General features: G+C 61.9%; 1 protein-coding gene across 1 annotated transcript in view; it reads right to left on the bottom strand.

Moving 5' to 3' along the window:
• DSCAML1 (DS cell adhesion molecule like 1) overlaps window positions 1-14,809 on the bottom strand; it is a 102,136-nt gene that overhangs the window by 5,714 nt on the left and 81,613 nt on the right. The window contains exons 8-27 of the mRNA XM_026863602.1: window positions 13,460-13,636; window positions 12,693-12,971; window positions 12,311-12,430; window positions 12,025-12,201; window positions 10,556-10,755; window positions 9,850-9,946; window positions 9,625-9,753; window positions 9,135-9,302; window positions 8,927-8,997; window positions 7,776-8,016; window positions 6,786-6,932; window positions 6,559-6,714; window positions 5,417-5,556; window positions 4,007-4,160; window positions 3,812-3,929; window positions 3,496-3,659; window positions 3,137-3,368; window positions 2,159-2,298; window positions 1,932-2,087; window positions 750-929 (exon numbers count right to left, since the gene is read on the bottom strand). Of these exons, the coding sequence (XP_026719403.1) occupies window positions 750-929; window positions 1,932-2,087; window positions 2,159-2,298; window positions 3,137-3,368; window positions 3,496-3,659; window positions 3,812-3,929; window positions 4,007-4,160; window positions 5,417-5,556; window positions 6,559-6,714; window positions 6,786-6,932; window positions 7,776-8,016; window positions 8,927-8,997; window positions 9,135-9,302; window positions 9,625-9,753; window positions 9,850-9,946; window positions 10,556-10,755; window positions 12,025-12,201; window positions 12,311-12,430; window positions 12,693-12,971; window positions 13,460-13,636 (3,246 nt within the window). The remainder of the gene's footprint in view (window positions 1-749; window positions 930-1,931; window positions 2,088-2,158; window positions 2,299-3,136; window positions 3,369-3,495; window positions 3,660-3,811; window positions 3,930-4,006; window positions 4,161-5,416; window positions 5,557-6,558; window positions 6,715-6,785; window positions 6,933-7,775; window positions 8,017-8,926; window positions 8,998-9,134; window positions 9,303-9,624; window positions 9,754-9,849; window positions 9,947-10,555; window positions 10,756-12,024; window positions 12,202-12,310; window positions 12,431-12,692; window positions 12,972-13,459; window positions 13,637-14,809) is intronic.

Raw genomic sequence — 14,809 nt, 5'->3', positions numbered from 1 at the left:
CCAATAGCTCGTGCAGGCTCACGTCCCACGTGGCTCGCAGCCACCGTCCCGACCCTCCAGAGAGGGAGGCCTGGCCCGCAGCAAGGATGCTCTGCGTCGCGCTGAGGCCGAAGGCCGCGTGGGGAGGGCCACCCTGCACGGCCCCTGGCCATCCTGCCCCACCGCAGCGGTGCTGGGGAGGGGCTGATGCTCGGCCGTCATGGGGCGGGGGTCACACGTGTGGGTACCCGCGTGTTCACCGCTGTCAAACGTGCGTCCTTGCGGGGCCCGCGGGTGTAAATGTGCCCCACAAGCAGACACCTATATGAATATTGTATAGCATACTTAATTTTTTTTTTTTTTACCCAAATGACAGTTTTGACAAGATGCCAAGAAAACAATATCGGATCCCAGCGGTTTTACCAGTTGCTTTGATGAAAAGATTATGTTGCCCTGGAAACCAGAGGCTCAGATAGTGAAATGAGTTTGAGAAGGAGCTTTTGATAAGCACTAGTCTGCAGACCTCCCATCAACCTCTTCCTCACGAAGGAGGGATGGGGCCAGGTTTGATTTCTGTTTTCTTTTTGGTCAGCTGCTGGCACGTTTCCCCTCTGGAGCGAGCACTGACAGGGTAGATGCTGGGGGAAGGGGACAGACGGACGGTGGGACGCTGCCTCGGTGCAGAGCGTCCACGGGCACACGGACCCGGCCCGAGGGCTCTGCCGCCGCCCCGCATCAGCCCTCCCTCCCGTTCCGCACTCCCGCGGCACAGCCCGGCCGCGGCCGGCCCTGTTCCGTTCCGTTCCGTACCGGCTGCCCCGACCCGGGGCTGGAGCAGAAGATGGTGTATTTCCGGATGATGCCGTTGGGCTTGGCCGGCGGCAGCCAGGACACCACCACGCTGCTGGCGGAAGATGGGACGGCCTTGATGCCGGCCGGGGGACCTGGAACTGCAGGAGGGCGAGCGTGGCAGAGCTGGCGCGGGAGGGCTCTGCCCAGCCCGGCGAGGCGGCAGCGCTCTGCTGCAGGGCTGGCACTCCGGCCGCACGCTGCAGGGGAGCTGTGATGGTGTTTCCACGCCAGCATCGGGCGGGTGCCAGCGGGGACGGGTCTGCAGGCCACCGTCACCCCACTCACTGCCCGCGGGACACCTCTCCACGGTGTCGTGGCCGAGCCAGAGCCAGGAGGGTTAATCGCAGCCCAGGCTCGGGTTTAGAACCGTGATTGGCTTTTAATGGCGTCTCCTTAATCTGCCGGGTGGCTCAGCCTTACCCTGCCCAGCTGAGCCTCCCCGGCATCTGGTGCTTCCTAGGACAGGCAGCGCCGGCCCATGGGCCGGGAAACGCGCAGCTACCGAGTTAATGGCGTTAAAGTAGGGCAGGCAGGGGTGTAAATATTTAACTATCTGCACTTAAGGAAAAGAAAAAAAGAGAGAGGGAGATGTCCTGCCCATGGCTGTACACGGGGGGCTTCCTCTGTGCCCCCGCAGCCGCTCCAGCCCTGCCCTCGCCAGCGCAGCAGCACAACGCGCTGTGGCACGTCCCCCGGCACCAGCCGGCCGCGGCGCGAGTGATGGAGCGAGGCCCGAGGGGGCTGGGGCTGGTGGGGGCTGGTTTGGGCTCCACTCCCACACAGCAGTGGTGGCCAAGGACCCCGCAGGGACGCACCAGGAACCTTCAGCCCCCCCCGGCCTGGTGCAGCTCCGGGCACACGGCCGGCTGCCGGGCACGGGACCTGCCATGGGTTTGGGAAACCGAGCAGGGAGGAAAGGAAAAGGAAGGAGAAGCCCTGCCCAGGCCCCGCCTGCTCCAGGGGCACCTGCCTGCCTTCAGTCATCGCTAGCAGCTCCTGCTCAACGCTCTATCTTCTCCCTTGGAATCAGCACGTGGTTTATCAGCCGGGCTAAGAGGAGAGCACGCCCACACCCCCACTCCCCGGGCAGCGCCGCTTACTGTCCTCCTTGGTCTGGATGTAGAGCACGCTGCTGCGGACGCCGTCGCCGGCCTGGGTGTAGGCCAGCACCTGCACGCTGTAGTTGGTGAACTTCTCCATGCCCCGCAGCTCCACGCGCTCCCGCGTGGTCGTGATGTTCTGCATCTCGCCCCACTCTGCCGGGAAACGGGGCCCGTCAGTCCCCGCCGCCACCCGCCCGCGTCCCCGCCTCTCCACCAGTGCTCACCTCCGTCCATGTAGAGGGACCAGAAGATGACCCGGTAGCCCTTGAGCACCCCGTTGAGGGTGCTGCGTGGGGGCTCCGACCACGAGATCACGGCCACGTCCGACGTGATGGAGATGGCCCGCACGTTCTCGGGGGGCTGGCTGGGAACTGAGGAGGGGACGGATGAGGGAGGACGATCAGCGGGAGGATGGAGAGGCGACAGGTGCCCGGCAGAGGCCAGGCTGAAGGAGCCGCGCGAAGGCCTGTGCCCCGTGTTGGCTCTGCAGGCGCCCGGCTCCGGCAGAGTGGTGCCGCGGGAAGGGAGGCTCAGGGCCCAAGGACGGGGGTACCGGGACCTTCGCGGGGCGGCGGGGCTCTGCCCACGGGCACACGGTCCGTCGGCCGTGCCAAAGCCCGCCCTGGCACCCCTGCACTGCCCATGGTGCCTGGCACCCTGGTGCCTGACACTGGTTATTTATTTATTTTGTACATGCAGCATGTTTCTAATATTTCTAATCCAATTATAACCAAATTTATCAACAGAGTCCGCTGGAGTGAAAGGCTGCTGGCTGGGGAGATTTGCTTGTAATTACTTTCATGCTTTTAATTAATTGTAAGCGAGGTCTCCTTCCTCGCTCCCTGCTCCCCCCTCTGCGTGCAGCTGTTTCACCGTATAATTCATGAGATGAATCAGAGCAGGAAGGAGGCTCTGGAAAGTGGGGACACTCCTGGAGCCCCTCTGAAGCCCCCGGCCTGCCAGGGAGGGGAGACGCTGGGGGACAAATCCTACCCCGTTGGGTTCAGAGCCATACCAGTTCCGGGAGACACGAAGCCACGGGCTGGCCCTGGCCGGCAGCACCTGAGCAAGGAGTGACGTGCCCTTCGGTAGCTACTTCGGTCACCTAAAACACCTCCCTTAGGGCTGGTGGCCCTCCTGCAAGCTCAGAAGCATCAGCCTTACTCTGGGGCACTTCTGGGGCGTTTCAGAGAGGGGGAAACTGAGGCACAGAGACCAAAGCGGGTGTGCAGTCTGTGGGATGCTCCTGAAAACCCACACTCGAGCCTCGTCCCCCAGCGCCGGCACCAGAGGCACCCGCAGCTCGGGACAGGGGCTGGGGGCCAGCAGCCGTACCTCGGATGGAGCTGCCCCCGTTGTCCCCAGGAATCCAGGCCAGTGTGATGGACGATGCTGAGGTCTTGGAGACGGTCAGGCGGGGCTGGTCCGGGGGCACTGGGGAGGGGGGAGGAGCCCGTGAGCACCTTCCTGGTACCCTGGGCCAGCGAGAGGCCCCCGCCCAGGAGCGACCCTGCGGCGTGTCACCCCTGCAGACGTCTCGCCGTCCGCCAGCGCCCCTCACCTTGCACCAGCAGGTTGATGATGATGGTGTCGAAGCCCCAGGTGTTGGTGGCGGTGCAGGTGTAGTAGCCGGAGTCCTCCGCCTTCACCGAGCGCAGCACCAGCGTGCCGTTGGCCTGGATCAGGCGATGGCCGTCCGCCGTCACGGGGATGGCAGAGTCCTCGCTGCCGGGATGGGAGAGGAGGAGGAGGAAATAGAGAAAGAAGGAGAAGGAAGAAGATGAAGAGAAGAAGCGGGAGAAGACATGGTGGCACAGGCGAGTCGGCCGGCCCTGGCCCCGTCCCGGGCTGTGGCCCCGCCGCCAGCCCCGCAGTACCTGTCCTTGGTCCACTTGATGGCGGGGACCGGCTCCCCGACGGAGTTGCAGGGCAGCCTCACGTCCTTCATCCAGGGCGTGGTGACGGTGCCTCCGAAGGAGATGATCTTGGCAGGGGCTTGAGGGCAAGCAGGAGGTCAGCCTGGTGGGCAGGCCGGCTGCACGGCCCCCCCGAGCCGATGGCCCCCCTGGTACCTTTCCCAGCGGGCTCGATGGTGACTTTCTCGCTGATGTTGCCACGGCCGGCGGAGGTGACGGCGGCCACCCACAGCATGTACTGCTGCCCGCGGTTCAGGTGGGCGATGCGGTAGAAGAGCTGGTCGGGGCTCGTCTCGTACTCGCTGGGGGCCTGCGGGGAGGGAGGTGAGAGGAGGTGCAGCCTCCGTGAGACCCCCACGGCCCACCCTCACCTCGGGGTACCCCAGCAGCGAGGTCACGGCCACCAGCCCAAGCAGTGGCCAGAGCAAGGAAAAGCCACCTCTGGGCCAGCTGTCTGCAGCCGGGCACCCCCCACCCCAGTGACCCCCCGAGGGTCCCCAACCGCTCGGCAGCCGCCACCTCGGGGTGCCGGGGTTTGCTCCCGGGCAGCCGCTGGGCTCCGCTCCGCGTGTCTCAATGCCAGCGTAAACCGGCTGGTGTCGTCATTTCTCCAGGGAGCCCGGGCCGAGGAACAGATGGCTGCGACGGCAGGATTTGTTCCCGGGAAAGGACGTTTCCCCGGCCGCCCGCCGAGCCGCAGCGGGAGCCGGACGCCGACACAAGCCACGGCCGGGCTGCCCAAACCCCTCTGCGGCCGCAGCGAGCGGCCCGGGGTCCCCAATAGCTCGTGCAGGCTCACGTCCCACGTGGCTCGCAGCCACCGTCCCGACCCTCCAGAGAGGGAGGCCTGGCCCGCAGCAAGGATGCTCTGCGTCGCGCTGAGGCCGAAGGCCGCGTGGGGAGGGCCACCCTGCACGGCCCCTGGCCATCCTGCCCCACCGCAGCGGTGCTGGGGAGGGGCTGATGCTCGGCCGTCATGGGGCGGGGGTCACACGTGTGGGTACCCGCGTGTTCACCGCTGTCAAACGTGCGTCCTTGCGGGGCCCGCGGGTGTAAATGTGCCCCACAAGCAGACACCTATATGAATATTGTATAGCATACTTAATTTTTTTTTTTTTTACCCAAATGACAGTTTTGACAAGATGCCAAGAAAACAATATCGGATCCCAGCGGTTTTACCAGTTGCTTTGATGAAAAGATTATGTTGCCCTGGAAACCAGAGGCTCAGATAGTGAAATGAGTTTGAGAAGGAGCTTTTGATAAGCACTAGTCTGCAGACCTCCCATCAACCTCTTCCTCACGAAGGAGGGATGGGGCCAGGTTTGATTTCTGTTTTCTTTTTGGTCAGCTGCTGGCACGTTTCCCCTCTGGAGCGAGCACTGACAGGGTAGATGCTGGGGGAAGGGGACAGACGGACGGTGGGACGCTGCCTCGGTGCAGAGCGTCCACGGGCACACGGACCCGGCCCGAGGGCTCTGCCGCCGCCCCGCATCAGCCCTCCCTCCCGTTCCGCACTCCCGCGGCACAGCCCGGCCGCGGCCGGCCCTGTTCCGTTCCGTTCCGTACCGGCTGCCCCGACCCGGGGCTGGAGCAGAAGATGGTGTATTTCCGGATGATGCCGTTGGGCTTGGCCGGCGGCAGCCAGGACACCACCACGCTGCTGGCGGAAGATGGGACGGCCTTGATGCCGGCCGGGGGACCTGGAACTGCAGGAGGGCGAGCGTGGCAGAGCTGGCGCGGGAGGGCTCTGCCCAGCCCGGCGAGGCGGCAGCGCTCTGCTGCAGGGCTGGCACTCCGGCCGCACGCTGCAGGGGAGCTGTGATGGTGTTTCCACGCCAGCATCGGGCGGGTGCCAGCGGGGACGGGTCTGCAGGCCACCGTCACCCCACTCACTGCCCGCGGGACACCTCTCCACGGTGTCGTGGCCGAGCCAGAGCCAGGAGGGTTAATCGCAGCCCAGGCTCGGGTTTAGAACCGTGATTGGCTTTTAATGGCGTCTCCTTAATCTGCCGGGTGGCTCAGCCTTACCCTGCCCAGCTGAGCCTCCCCGGCATCTGGTGCTTCCTAGGACAGGCAGCGCCGGCCCATGGGCCGGGAAACGCGCAGCTACCGAGTTAATGGCGTTAAAGTAGGGCAGGCAGGGGTGTAAATATTTAACTATCTGCACTTAAGGAAAAGAAAAAAAGAGAGAGGGAGATGTCCTGCCCATGGCTGTACACGGGGGGCTTCCTCTGTGCCCCCGCAGCCGCTCCAGCCCTGCCCTCGCCAGCGCAGCAGCACAACGCGCTGTGGCACGTCCCCCGGCACCAGCCGGCCGCGGCGCGAGTGATGGAGCGAGGCCCGAGGGGGCTGGGGCTGGTGGGGGCTGGTTTGGGCTCCACTCCCACACAGCAGTGGTGGCCAAGGACCCCGCAGGGACGCACCAGGAACCTTCAGCCCCCCCCGGCCTGGTGCAGCTCCGGGCACACGGCCGGCTGCCGGGCACGGGACCTGCCATGGGTTTGGGAAACCGAGCAGGGAGGAAAGGAAAAGGAAGGAGAAGCCCTGCCCAGGCCCCGCCTGCTCCAGGGGCACCTGCCTGCCTTCAGTCATCGCTAGCAGCTCCTGCTCAACGCTCTATCTTCTCCCTTGGAATCAGCACGTGGTTTATCAGCCGGGCTAAGAGGAGAGCACGCCCACACCCCCACTCCCCGGGCAGCGCCGCTTACTGTCCTCCTTGGTCTGGATGTAGAGCACGCTGCTGCGGACGCCGTCGCCGGCCTGGGTGTAGGCCAGCACCTGCACGCTGTAGTTGGTGAACTTCTCCATGCCCCGCAGCTCCACGCGCTCCCGCGTGGTCGTGATGTTCTGCATCTCGCCCCACTCTGCCGGGAAACGGGGCCCGTCAGTCCCCGCCGCCACCCGCCCGCGTCCCCGCCTCTCCACCAGTGCTCACCTCCGTCCATGTAGAGGGACCAGAAGATGACCCGGTAGCCCTTGAGCACCCCGTTGAGGGTGCTGCGTGGGGGCTCCGACCACGAGATCACGGCCACGTCCGACGTGATGGAGATGGCCCGCACGTTCTCGGGGGGCTGGCTGGGAACTGAGGAGGGGACGGATGAGGGAGGACGATCAGCGGGAGGATGGAGAGGCGACAGGTGCCCGGCAGAGGCCAGGCTGAAGGAGCCGTGTCCGCAGGTCGGCCGCCCCGACTGCCCCCGCGTGGGACCCCACCGTGCCACTGCCCGCTCTGCCCCGGCCCCCCGAGCCCCCGGAGCCGGTCCTGGCCGGCACACAGGGCACCCGGGCCGGGCAAACGCAGCCCTCTGCCTGACGGGGAGTCCTTCTCCTCCTGAACCACGGAGAGGGGTGCAGTCCCCGTGCTCGGGGGGCCAGGGCGGCTGCCGGGACATGCAGCAAGGGGAGAGCGGGAGAGCCGGCTGGATGCGAGGTAATTAGATCCCATTGCCCCGTAAGAGGTAACTCTAATTTTTATGAGCATTTAAATGATAATACATCACCATAATGATCCTCTCAGAAAATGATTATTGTTTCATATTACTTAGGTGCAAAAATATAAGCACCATGTAATTAGGGACAGAGTATAATAAACTAATACAGATAGTTCGTTTGAACTAAATGAAGGTAATGTAATTATGGAAAAGATACTATTGCTAAAACAGGGGCCCTTGAATACCCCAGGAGGAGTGCTAATGCAGCCAGGAAATGATCATGGTTTGACAGGCTAACGAGAGCCTTAATTAAGTATGAAAAACTGCTGCGCAAACGCGCTGCAAAACTTTTGTCTCATTGTTCTTAAAACGACAGAGGCCACCAGCGATCTCTCCCGGACGGAACCTCCCTGACGCTTCGGCAATGTCCAAACCCACCTCCACGTCCTTCCAACGGCGGCAGAAACGCGGGGCCGGGGCGGGACCAGCCTTACCGTCCTCCAGCGTGGTGGCGTTGATCTCGCTGGACGAGGGCCCCGTCCCCGCGCGGTTGAACGCCTGCACCACCACCCCGTACTGGGCGAACTTCTTCAGGTTGTCCAGCGTGTAGACCTCGCTGTCCCCCGTGGCCTTCATCTCCACGATGCTGTACTGCCCGTTGCTGCCCGGGCTGTTCTCCCGGTACCCGATCTGGTAGCCACGGATCACCCCGTTCTGCAGCTCCTTCTTCGGGGCCTGAGGAATGGGGGGGTGTCACACCCAGCAGGCAGGTCCCGGGGCCGGGGGGCTGGCAGGGCTCCCTCTCCCCAGCGTCTTTTCTCAAAGCTTTTACGTTTTCTCCGCCCACAGCAGCACTTGGCGCACGCACTGAGTGGCAGAACGGTGACAAAAACGGGCCAGCGGGTCCCCGAAGGCCACCGGGGAGGGACAGGCCTGGCCGCCGCCATCCCCTGACCGGAGCAGCTCAATCGGAGGAGGGAAAACCCCAGGCCTGGCAGCCTTAAACACGCGTGTGGCCAGGTTGAGATCAATCTTAACAATATTTCTCTGAAGCATTAAGAAATCAATAGGGTTGATTGCAAATTCATGTTACAAAGCCAGGGCGATCCATCTTACTGAAATACTCTTAAAACGAAGTGACTTATCTTTCAAGTGAATCTTATTTTCCATTAATTTGTTTTTCAGCACTTAAGGGGAGGGGGGGAGACGCTGGGACCCTAAATTTATTGACTTACCAGTTCATTCCAAAGTCCTAACTTTATAATCAATTTTACGTTGCGTTATGCACCTTTGGAAAAATAAATCCGATTCTACGTTTTATTGATCTTTGCTCAAACGCTTTGCAACCCAGCGGCTCAGTTTTTACATATTTATCCTCTCTCTCGCATGGCCCCCCACAGACATCCTATGAGATAATGAGCTTGTTATAAAACGTTATTAATAAGGACCCCGTGCGATGCAGCCGAGCTGCAGGTCTCGCCTTTGGGGTTTCATTTTGCCCGGGAAGTTCTCCCTGGCCCTCGTACCGCTGACGGAACGCCAGGTCCCAGGACAAACTGCTGCCACGGAGGCTCAGGAGGGTGTTGGGCGCTGCATGAGCCCCCGTGGCCGGGAAAAGGCCCCGCGTGGCCCCGGCCCCACTCACCTTCCAGGTGACCTGGATGCTCTGGGATGTCATCGGCTGCAAGGTGACGTCCATCGGAGGCCCGTCGGGAGCTGCGCGGAAACAGACCCAGGAGGGGTTGTTGAGAAGCGTCACGGAAAGAACCTCCTCATCAGGAAAACGCTGGCTCAAGGCCACAGCCCCCGCGCTGCCCGCGGCCGCCCCTGCCCGCCTGGGCCACGAGCGGTACCTGCTTCCTCCGTGCTGATGGTGAGCTCCTTGCTCGGCTCGCTGCGCCCGATCTTGTTGAAGGAGTACATGCGGATGCTGTACACCGAGGCCGGGTGGAGGTCCACGATGTTCGCCTGGTTGATGGTCGGGGAGATGTTGCGCGTAGACTGCTTAAAATCCCAGGAATCTGGAAGAGCAGTGGAGCGAGACAGGGGGGTCAGCGCCTGAATCCCATCCCGGGGTCCCCAGGCACCTCCGGCTTTCGCCCCAGCCCCAGGGAGAGGTGCCGCTTCCCCCCTCCTGGCTCTCGTGCAGTCTGGCCTTGGCTTTTCGCAAATATTGTCTCTTTTAATATTCCCTTTCAAATGCTCCCATCCAGCAGAAATTAACATATTTCATTAGTGTTGCTCTCTCCTTCCTTCATCAAAGGAACTCGGATGCAGCCCCCAGCCCCGCCGCTCATCGGGGCCGCGGTGGCACACGGGGAGGGGAGACCGGCCAGCACCTACCCGACTTGTTCTTGTACTCGATATCGAAGCCGGTGATGATGCTGTTGCCGTCAAACCGCTGCGTCCATCGCAAATTCATACTCCGGGCTTTCACCTCACGGATCTCCAGCTCTGGTGGGTCAGGGGGCTCTGGGGGACACAGGGCAGGGTTAGGGGTGACAGACAGAGAAGGCCCCTGGGAGCAGGGGGACCCCTGCAGCGAGGCTCTGTGCAGAGGAGGGGTACCTTGGACAGTGAGCTGGATCAGGCCTCTGTCCTCGCCGTAGGAGTTGATGGCGTGACAGGAGAAGAAGACCGAGTCCCCGCGGTCGGCTGGTTTCAGCTACAAACATTTCAGGGGGAGAAGAGGAGCCAATTCAGACCGAGCTACACCCGGCACCGTGCCCCCGCCTTCCCCCGGCACCACAGCCTGCTCCTACCACCAGCCCCTGCGGGCACGGAGCCCATGGAGGCAGGTCGCCCTCCAAACCCCCCGTCCCCTGGCTCACATCTGCACTGCAAATCAGTTTTTGAGACGCCCCTGGTGCTGCAAAACGCCTTCGCAGCCAGAGCCCGTGGTACAGGCAGCTGAGACTTAGCGCAAAATCCAGGGGCTTGTCACGGGAAGAAGACGGTGGCTGGTTTTTAACTGGTGTGATTAAAATTGGAAGCCCAGGGCCCAGGGCAGCCCTAACTCTTACGCTGGTTGTAAAAGTCCAGGCGCTGGCCGGGCGCTTGGCCTGGCTGTGCTGCAGCGTGCGGGGGCCAAGGTGCACGAGTACAAACCCCCAGCGGGTTTCCCAACATCCCTCCCTGCCGGACTCGGCTGGGCCACCCTGGGAGCCCGGCCACCGCGACACCCGCTGGGGACCACTGCCCGCCTCCCCGGGCCCCCTCCATCACCCGAGCAAGACACCGGCAGCGCAGGCGGCCGCGAGACCCCGGCCCTCACCTTGAGGGTGGAGATGACCTCGTCGCCGTTGTCCTTGGTGGTGATGGCGTAGCGCATGTTGCGGTCGGGGTCGATGACGGTGTCGCCCTTCTCCCAGCGGATGATGATGGGCCGCTCGCCCCGGGCGGTGCAGTTCAGCTCCTTGGTCTGGCCCTTGATGGCGATGGTGGTGTTGGGGTGGGAGGTGATCATGGCCGGGACTGTGGGGGGGCAGGGGATGCGCGGATGCGGGCTGGCTGCCACGGCCGCTCCCCTCTCCCCTGCTGCCCGCCAGCAGCTTTGTTGGGGCTCTGATTAACTTTCATTTACCTCCGTCCGCGGTGGCCTGACTTTCAAGGAAAGCCGGCGCTGATCTCACTTTAATTGGCCTGACATTTCACTAAACAAACAAAAATCCAAAAATGAAACAAAACAAAAAGCCCCATATAATGCTTAATTGGCTGTGGCGCTTCGTCTACCTATTCATCCAAACCTTTTCAAAGGCAGCGAGGTCTCCGGGAAATGCAGAAGCACATGCATAATAAGGTTATGTGCTATTCAAGTCAGCACGCAACCTGTCCTGGGATGCAATTACGGCAGATAGCAGGGACCAGGCGGCGGTTCAGGCTCCGAGACTTCTGCACGCTCGCTCGGGATTAATCGCCTCGACTTTGTACCTGCGCCTTATTGAAGTGCGTTGTTTGAAGTCACCCGTTTTGATTCATCAGTCGGCGGGATAAATTAAACAGCTGACAGGGAGGGGAGAAGAAACCCAGGAAAGCAGCGGCTGGGTGTGGGGGGGACACAAGCCCCGAGACAAACGCCTGCCAACGCTGAGAGTAAAGCACCTGCCTGGGGAGGGGACAGCAAGGGCACTGCCCGAGCCAGAGCCACCTTCTCCCGGGCTCATCCCGGGCGATTCCCAAGCGTGAGACCCTGGCCAGGACACGGTGGCTGCGCGTCCCCTCTGGCCCCGACCCCAGTCCTGCTCCCGGGACACGCGGGAGCTGCCGCAGGAGCGAGTGTGACAGGGCTGGTCCCCGCTCCGCCGGCTCCTTTTTGAGGTTTGAACGCTCACGGCAGCAACAATCAAAATAAATAAAGAGGAGCTGGAGATTGTGCATTCTGCTGATAGCAACGGGAGAGGAATCCGATAATAAGCGCAGTTCAAACACGGTGTCTAACAACACTTCCCAGCCCATCCCTGTCAAATTAGCCCGGCTATTTCCTCGCCTGCTGCATGGAGGAGATTGATTGCTCCGTTTTATTAAGGACAAAGTGTATTTAATAGCAAAAGGGAAGCAGGCCCCTGGAGGAGGGGAATCGACGCCCTCCCCGTGCATCGATCGCGGGGCCGCATGGTGCTGAGGGCAGAGCCAGCCCGGCACGGCGGGAACCCTCGGCACGGCCCAGGCTCTGGTGACAGCACTCACCCTGCCGGGAGGGGGTCCCCAGCCCCTCACCATCACGGCACAGCCCCAGATACTTACTCTTCACGGTGAGGAACATGGACTTGCTGATGTCTGTGCCCACCCCGTTGCTGGCCTGGCAGAGGTAGTAGCCGATGTCCTCCTCCAGCACGTGGCGGATGAGCAGGGAGCTGTTGGGCAGGATCTGGATGCGGCCCGTGAGGGGGATGGGGTGGTACTGCTGGGGGTTGCCGCTTCCTAGGAGGGGACACAGAGCCACGGAGCTCAGCCGAGGCCGGGGTGGCCGTGCCCAAAAGGGACTCTCCCCCGCCCGCACTGCCGTCCCACGTGCTGCCGTGTCTCACACCTTTTGCGTGTTTCCACATGACTTTCGGAGGGGGGTACCCGTCAACGGAGCAATTCAGCACCCCGGCTTTACCGTAAATGCCATCTTGGTTGTTGGGTTGGACCACAAAACGAGGAGGCACTAAGTAATTTGAGAGAAAAGACAGTCACCATAGCAAAAACCCTGTCCCCGCCTTGCAACCCCTCCGAGCCTGCAGGCACACGCGTGCCCTGGCTCAGCCCTGCTCCTCACCCTCCCGCCTGCCTCCGCGCCCCTCCTGCGGCCGGGGAGCAGCCTCACCCCCTCCAGCCTCGGAACGTCTCTCTGCTCCCCACCGCGACAGCCCTCCCGAGCCCGGCACAGCAGCATCGGGCCGGGGCCAGGCCGGCCCCGCGGCGCTCACCCCGCACGATGAGCTGCCGCTCCCGGCTGACCGTGGCGGCGTCGTTGCTGGCGATGCAGGTGTAGTTGCCGTTGTGCTTGAGGGAGACGCTGGAGATCTGCAGGGAGCTCATGAACTCCTTGCTCTCAATGGTGACTCCAGAGCCGGAGAGGATTACGTGGCCGTCCTTCCTCCAGGTGATGTGGATGGGCATGTCCCCGGAGGAGACCACACAGGGGATGTAGAGGAGCTGCCCGATGGAGGCTGGCGGGAACTCGAAGGGCTGGATCAGCGGAGGGACTGTCGAGGGGAGGAGAGGCAGAGTGTGCTGAGAGCCCGTCCGGGCAAAGCCTTCCTCCGCAGGGACGGGCCGTGGCGGGGCTGGGGGCAGACGCTGCCCAGAAGCTAAGGCTGTTTTTTTTTTTTTCCACCAGGAACATGGGGACAGCAGAAGGTGCCACCGAGCAGAGGAGGGTGGGAAGGCGTCTCCCACCGGGCGAGGCCACCGTGCGTAGAGCAAGACAGAGAACCACCGGCCCCGCGCAGAGCGGGCCCTGGCTGGGAAAGCCCCGGCCGCCCCCCGGCACGTGCCAGCCGAAATTCCGCCTCAGCATTTACTTGCTCGCAGAAAAGCAATTATTAGATGGATGCTTTTCTTAAAGGCACTGGATTCAGAACCAGCCATTATCTTTCTGATAACTTAATTAGGCAACTGCAGCATCTCTGGCAATGTGGGAGGGGGAAGAAAGCGGAGAGAGGGAGACAATTAGCTTAACAAGGCTCAGCACCTGGTAGATGAGATCCTCTTTCTGCAGTCTCCATAATTAAATTAGCAGGCTGCCAATTGTCCCCTCGGCAGAAATAAGCTGCCCTCTCATACAGGCGCAAGAGTGGCTCCCCCCGCCACCACACTCGTCCCTGGGCTCCCAGCTCCACCCAGCACCGGCGGGTCCGCGCACCCTTGTCTGAGGCTCGGCCCCAGAGCCTGCGGCTGCGGCATCGGGGCAGGGGATGCGCGGATGCGGGCTGGCTGCCACGGCCGCTCCCCTCTCCCCTGCTGCCCGCCAGCAGCTTTGTTGGGGCTCTGATTAACTTTCATTTACCTCCGTCCGCGGTGGCCTGACTTTCAAGGAAAGCCGGCGCTGATCTCACTTTAATTGGCCTGACATTTCACTAAACAAACAAAAATCCAAAAATGAAACAAAACAAAAAGCCCCATATAATGCTTAATTGGCTGTGGCGCTTCGTCTACCTATTCATCCAAACCTTTTCAAAGGCAGCGAGGTCTCCGGGAAATGCAGAAGCACATGCATAATAAGGTTATGTGCTATTCAAGTCAGCACGCAACCTGTCCTGGGATGCAATTACGGCAGATAGCAGGGACCAGGCGGCGGTTCAGGCTCCGAGACTTCTGCACGCTCGCTCGGGATTAATCGCCTCGACTTTGTACCTGCGCCTTATTGAAGTGCGTTGTTTGAAGTCACCCGTTTTGATTCATCAGTCGGCGGGATAAATTAAACAGCTGACAGGGAGGGGAGAAGAAACCCAGGAAAGCAGCGGCTGGGTGTGGGGGGGACACAAGCCCCGAGACAAACGCCTGCCAACGCTGAGAGTAAAGCACCTGCCTGGGGAGGGGACAGCAAGGGCACTGCCCGAGCCAGAGCCACCTTCTCCCGGGCTCATCCCGGGCGATTCCCAAGCGTGAGACCCTGGCCAGGACACGGTGGCTGCGCGTCCCCTCTGGCCCCGACCCCAGTCCTGCTCCCGGGACACGCGGGAGCTGCCGCAGGAGCGAGTGTGACAGGGCTGGTCCCCGCTCCGCCGGCTCCTTTTTGAGGTTTGAACGCTCACGGCAGCAACAATCAAAATAAATAAAGAGGAGCTGGAGATTGTGCATTCTGCTGATAGCAACGGGAGAGGAATCCGATAATAAGCGCAGTTCAAACACGGTGTCTAACAACACTTCCCAGCCCATCCCTGTCAAATTAGCCCGGCTATTTCCTCGCCTGCTGCATGGAGGAGATTGATTGCTCCGTTTTATTAAGGACAAAGTGTATTTAATAGCAAAAGGGAAGCAGGCCCCTGGAGGAGGGGAATCGACGCCCTCCCCGTGCATCGATCGCGGGGCCGCATGGTGC

This window comes from Athene cunicularia, assembly GCF_003259725.1.
Source record: "Athene cunicularia isolate RWA chromosome 24 unlocalized genomic scaffold, athCun1 chr24_part1, whole genome shotgun sequence".
In the NCBI taxonomy this organism is placed as follows: domain Eukaryota; kingdom Metazoa; phylum Chordata; class Aves; order Strigiformes; family Strigidae; genus Athene; species Athene cunicularia.
The sequence above is the reverse complement of the archived record's forward strand: the minus strand, read 5'-3'. Positions and strand labels throughout refer to the sequence as shown.